This window comes from Nicotiana attenuata, unplaced genomic scaffold (assembly GCF_001879085.1).
Source record: "Nicotiana attenuata strain UT unplaced genomic scaffold, NIATTr2, whole genome shotgun sequence".
Lineage (NCBI taxonomy): Eukaryota > Viridiplantae > Streptophyta > Magnoliopsida > Solanales > Solanaceae > Nicotiana > Nicotiana attenuata.
The window spans coordinates 94854-101294 of record NW_017673627.1 but is presented as its reverse complement, the minus strand read 5'-3'; the positions used below and the strand labels follow the sequence as shown (position 1 = coordinate 101294).

At 36.4% G+C, this 6441-nt stretch overlaps 1 protein-coding gene across 1 annotated transcript; it reads left to right on the top strand.

The window, feature by feature from the left end:
- Positions 1-1267: 1267 nt before the first annotated feature.
- Positions 1268-5739, top strand: LOC109216893. Its single transcript, XM_019381111.1, has 2 exons — positions 1268-1791; positions 4746-5739. The coding sequence occupies exons 1-2, from the start codon at positions 1462-1464 to the stop codon at positions 5586-5588; spliced, it is 1173 nt and encodes a 390-aa protein (XP_019236656.1). The 5' UTR covers positions 1268-1461; the 3' UTR covers positions 5589-5739.
- The last annotated feature ends 702 nt before the right edge of the window (positions 5740-6441 follow it).

Genomic DNA, 6441 nt, shown 5'->3' with positions numbered 1-6441 from the left:
GGGGGGGGGGGGGAGGGGTTAAGGTATTTATATGGATCTCATCCTTAGTTTTTGGACATGATTTAGCTAAAGTTTGAATAAAAAAGTATTTGAATTTAAAGAATACNGGTGATTTGGAATGGTTTTGCATCAAAATTCGTGATTAAATCGAGTTCAAAAAAGTCTTCTGCGACACATGTATCACGCATGTATCTCACACACAGGTATACATGGATATACATGTGAAACACAATTGATACAAATATGATACATGTGTGATACACAAATGATACACAGTTTGATACACATATCATTTTTTTCATGTTCAGCTTTTACTTCGAAATTTAAATTCAAATCACCTCAAAACTTCACCAAATCATCCCAAAACTGAGACTCAAGCTCCTTAAGTTATGCCCAATCTATTCTAATAGCCCCCACTCAAAACAAAGCAATTGGCGTACCAGAATTTGATAGTTATTTTCGAGCTGAATTATCAAACTCAGTAGACGCGCGAGAGGCTACTAAAGGAAGCTATTAATGAAGTGAAGATCCATAACTGTATACTAGCTAGTAAACTACTAGGGAAAATAAAGAGATTGATAAATGTTAATGGATGGAAAATTTAAAGATTAGATGCAACAGAAATTTTTAGGAGGAAACAAAGAAATGCAGAGGAAGAAGTAGAGGAAATTTGGAAGAATATGGTTATGGGGCAGAGCATAAAGATTGTGGGTAAATTTTTAAGCGAAAATAATATGAGCAAAATGGTTTACAGAAATGATGTGATAGCCATTAAGAGAGCAGTGTCAGCCATAGCTCAATATTATAGCTAATTGGCTAATTTGGCTAATATTAGTAATATTTTATCAATTGACCAATTTTTGTAATGAGCTACTTATAAATGGACATAGCTGGTAATTTCCCAAAAAAAAATTATAAAATAATTAGTAATTCGAAGATCCAACATTTTGGTCATACTAAGTGGGCGTTTGGAAATAAGAATTATAAAATTCCGAAAAAAATAAAAAAAAATAAATAAAAATAATATTTGAAAATTAGAGTTTTGTTTGGATATGAATACAATTTGGAGTTGTTTTTGAATTTTTGAGTGTGATTTGAAGTGAAAATTTTGAAAAATAATTTTTTTGAAATTTTTAAAATTTCCGAATTTAAAATTTAACTTCTAAGTGTAATTTGATATTCTTATGAAAAACTGAAATTTTTTCGAAAAACTGAAAATATACTTATGGACAAACGGGCCCTAAGAAAACATCCGTGCAAGTACAAATGTCTACGTATCATCAACTACTCCTCTAATACTTTTCTCCTCCAACCTCTTCTCTCTCTCTCTCTCCTGCATAATCTGAAAACCTGTTTCAGAGATAATCTAAAGTAAGAACAAACAGACAAAATAAAATACAGAGAAGATATATAGGCGATAGTATTAGGAACTCAGTTTTTACCTTTCAATTGTAATTTGTAATGGAGAGGCTTATCTTTACCAACTCTTCACTTCCTTCGTCTAAACTCCATCACCTTAAGCCCTTTCCTCGTCTCCCCCAACTCCAATTCTCCGTTCCGAGATTTCAAACTCTTCCCTCCCTTAAACGGGTCGAGGCTCGCAAGCCCAATTCGCTTTCTTGCAAATGCATTCATCACCAGTTTTCAACTTCTGGGTCGTCGTCCCCTTCTTCTAGATTTAATGATGGGCTTGTGGGTTATTCGTCTACATCTCAGGATTTGACTGATGGGTCGGGTTCGAAGCCCCATTTCCTCAAATGGGTTGCTGAAACTCTATTGAAGCAACAAAAGGTACTGACTTTAATCTTTTTTGCTTTTGCATCTGCGTTTTATGTATTCAATTTTGATGTTGATGTCACTTTATGCTTTTGGTACATGTTATAATTGATAGTATCTGTTTGGTGACTAGTTGAGCTGGTCAAAATACAAAATGTTAGTTCTGCTGTAACTTTTTTTTTTTTTTTAAAATGTTAATGGACCTAAAATAACCACCCAATGTGCATCAATCCCAAGCAAGTTACCGTAAATTCCACTTTACCAGGAAATGTTGATTCTGTTTATAGTTTTCCAAGAAAACTGATTTCCAATCTAGACGTAGTTGTGCTCGATGGTACAATGTGTGTCTTGTGCTGCTATGTGTTTGCTGTTAGTTTCTGGTGGAACTTTTTTGCTTTCGTTTACTACTGAATTAGAAGGGGAGCATTAGCACAACGGTTTAAGTTGTCGAGCCATGACCAAGTCACATGTTCAAGCCGTGAAACAGCCTCTCATAGAAATGCAAGATAAGGATGCGAATATAAGAACACCAATGTGGTCCGTCCCTTCCCACAATCCCACGGATTGCGGGAGCTTAGTACACTGGGCTGCCCTTTTATTTGCTAATATGACTTGTATTTTTGGTAGAATCGTATCTAATTGATGATTAATGCACAATGTACTAACAGTTTGGCTTTGACGGTGCCATCCTTTTTGTTAACTCATTGGCACCGTGATCAAGACTCAAGAGTATGTTTTTCTCCAAGTGAAAATTATTACGTTTATCTTCTTGAACTAAGCTCTGGATACTACCATTTCACATCCTATATGATTTCCAAATTAGGTGTTAAAAATTAATTTAAAAGATGAGGTAACATGAAATATAGTTGTCTCTGAGAAAAACAAAAGTAGTTAAAGTTGGACTTGGAACATGACTCTGGTGATCTTATATACTATACTCGAGGTATACCGGTGATCTTACATAAGTTGTCTGTTGTCCTAGTAATCTAGCAGTGGTGTACTGATGGATATGTCAAGGAATAATAACGTTACATAGGACGAGGACACAGACACCAACAGTGCTACTCTCCATAAATAACTGTAGGTTATCTGTTTCTGGTAGCAGACCTTTCAGGTTGCGGACCTGATCAGCAACTGCCAACTGCAGCCATTCCTGATCACAGCCAGTAAGGGATAATAATAAAAACGGGGGATGTATAGTACATGAGTTGCTAGGCCATTGTTTTCTTGTCCATGTGATGGCAAGGATTGGTAGGTTAACTCAAATTTGGTTATTCATTCCTCTGACATCCATTATAGGAAATAGAAATAAAAGTGCTTATTTTCGAGAGGGCTGATTTTAGGGCAGTGTTTGTTTGAGTGATTATGACCCATTTTGCAGTAGAAGACAAATGGAATCTCTTTTTTTTTTTTTGGATTTGATAAGGGAAGGTTTTCTTAGCTGAGTACCAAGATGGTATCATAAAATTACACACAACTGCTGGGAATATCCATCCAGTCAGTCAGCTACAGCATTTCCCTAACAATTCCAAGAAGTCCATATATCGATCAATGTTGTCTATGAAACTACTTTTACATCAAAGAAACAAATTAAGCAAACACTTGTTTTTGAATCTTGGAATCTGATCTTTCTGCCCATCAAAACAAGCTCTATTTCCCTCTAGCCAAGGTATTTTGACGTGTTATTAGGTCTACAAGCTACTAAATTAAGTATGAATTGGCATTTTGAACTTGGATTTTGGATATCGTCTACTTCCACTTAGTTAATTTCCAAACAATCTGCCATCTCGTTCTGAATTCTTCACCTTGTATCATTTAAAGAAATTTTATTTGGAGAGAATTACCCTAAAAACATAGGAATTAGCACTCTTATTTATATTAGAGTTATATTGGTTAAAATAAAAGGCAACCTTATTAAACCATTCTTTTCATGCAGCAGAAGGTAACTTTTTCTGTAAATGATTGACTTCTTCAAAGGAAGAGTGAGCAAAATGCAATTCAAAGCACAAGTTAAAAAAAGAACAATTTGGTGTGGAGTTTCTATATGTCTATTACTTTGAAATCACAAAGCTGCAAACACATTTTTTGTAGCCTAAAAATATCCTTTTACAGTGTTTGCATTTACAGAAATTAAACTTAACTAAGAAAGCCAGAAGAAAAACAATCTTGAATATGAGAGCATTAAGGATTCAACCAGCAGTATATATTGAATGATTAGCTGTTGCTGTGTTCATCAAACTGGACCCTCTGTTGTTAATGTTTTAAACCTAGATGTAGTTATTCATGTTCTTACATGGAAATGTTTCATTTTCATCAACGTTAAGCTGTTTATGTAGAACTAAACTTTCTGGTCTCTTGCTACTGTTCAAGTATTGGCGGAAGTGTAGATGACTATAATAAATAGCTTTTAGCATTAATCACCAGATGGACTTGTTAAAAGAGATGTGTAGAGGTTTTCATTGTTATGAGTTTCAAGTATCGACGGAAGTATAGATGACATAAATAGCTTTTAGCATTAATCACCAGATGGACTTGTTAAAAGAGTTGTTTTAACCACTGGAATGTTAAACCTGGAGATACATAGAGGTTTTCATCGTTTCATTGAATTTTTCATTGTTATGAGTTTCAAGTATTGACGGAAGCATAGATGACTATAATGAATAGCTTTTAGCATTAATCACCAGATGGACTTGTTAAAAGGGTTGTTTTAACCGCTGGGATGTTAAACCTGGAGATACGTAGAGGTTTTCATTGTTACATCGAACCTCATCATTATGCCTGCAGCAACACACGAGGAAATTGAGTAGAAAAAAGGCATCCGTTGTTCATGCATTACATGCTTCTATGAGACACTATGTTATCAGGAAACAACATCTATTGCATTACGCGGCGAATTATTTACATCTAGCAAAAGTAGACACTTTGTTACTTAACTCCACATGGCTTATGATTGCTTTGATTCCTTTCAGGTGGTTTCTGCAAGTACAGTAGTCCTACTCTCAGCAGTGCTGGTTATGCTCCTCCACCCACTCATTGTTTCACCTGCTTTTGCTAGTTTTCCAAGTGCAGCTAAGACTGGAGGTCCAGCTGCAGCTGCAGTGGGAAGTCAACTCGTACGTAATGAACTGCTAACAAGTGCATGGGCTGGTTTCTTTGCTGGTTGCCTTCACACCCTATCAGGTCCTGACCATCTTGCTGCTTTGGCTCCTCTCTCAATAGGCCGTACGCGGATGGAGAGTGCAGCAGTGGGAGCCCTCTGGGGCTGTGGTCATGATGCTGGACAGTTGATTTTTGGCCTTTTGTTTCTTCTCTTAAAGGACCGGCTCCACATTGAAGTTATTCGTACGTGGGGGACGAGAGTAGTTGGCTTCACTCTTCTTGTCATCGGAGCAATGGGAATTAAGGAAGCATCTGAAGTTCCTACTCCATGTGTTGCCCTTGAAAATGGTGAGTGTGATGTTAGTGTATATGAAGGCATTGACACCCCCGTCGTTGGAAAGAAGAAAAAGATAGGCTTAGCAACTTTTGCCACTGGAATTGTCCATGGGCTGCAACCGGATGCACTGTTGATAATCTTGCCAGCACTTGCTTTGCCTTCTCGCACGGCTGGTGTTGCCTTCTTGTGTATGTTCTTGGTCGGTACTGTTATAGCGATGGGAAGCTATACCGTCTTTATAGGCTCGTGTAGTCAGGCACTGAAGGATAGAGTTCCTAGAATAACCGAGAAGCTCACTTGGGCTTCTTCTCTAATAGCAATAGGCTTAGGTCTTGCTATTATCATCAGTCAATTTTTTGGTTTTAGCCTGTATTAGTTGGAATCCGGCGTTACATTAGTTTACATTCAGTATTAGGGGATGTCATTTGATGAGATATCATTCAGCAGGGTGGATAGTAATATTCACCAGTTATGAGTTATATATATATATATTATAACAATTTGAAGATTTTCTGCAACTTGTGTGAGTCTACGAGTTCTAAGTGATTTGTTGATTCACTTGCCATTTTCTTATGTTTTGTTGGAAAATCATGTCGAGTTGGAAAGTCCTTATGTGATTGAGTAGTAGAAACCTCAGCATTATTATAGTGGCTTTGGTACATAGGCACACAACCATAATTCGTTGCGATAAAGACTAATCATTCGGATTAGTCGTAGAGAATTAAGCTCTTTTTCTGATTCAGTTAAAACAAACTATTCATTTAAAGGTTTACAAAGTGTTTGTAGGACTACAAGTTTTTCAAAATCAAACAATGTTATTTCATCCTGCAACAAAACTTCTTTTAATATTCCCAAAATATAGCACCCACGGCTGTGATTTAGTGACCAATAAAGTGGGTTGAGAACACTAACGGATCATTTGGTGCGGCGGATAAGGGATAATTAATCCCGAAATTAAATTTGGATGAGTTTATCCCACGTTCGGTTGGGATAAAATCGCAGCATAACTAATCCTCCCGTGATTGTAGTATTATTTTTATCCCTGTGAAAGGTGGGATAACAATTTCAGGATAACTATTCCCGAAATAGTTAATCATGAGATAACATATTTCCCAACCAAACGACCCTTAAGTTCTCAGGTACAAATCCTAGCAAATGAAAAAAAATACTAAGTATGTAATCCTTGCAGAAAAAATAATGAGTAATTTATGTCCATCGGTCTAAGCCTT

What these genes read in the sequence shown, in the direction of transcription:
- LOC109216893 (XM_019381111.1), top strand. Translation starts at nt 1,462, where the DNA reads ATGGAGAGGCTTATCTTTACCAACTCTTCACTTCCTTCGTCTAAACTC. An exon ending in CTCTATTGAAGCAACAAAAG is followed by an intron (nt 1,792 to 4,745) that starts GTACTGACTTTA and finishes GATTCCTTTCAG; the next exon opens with GTGGTTTCTGCAAGTACAGT.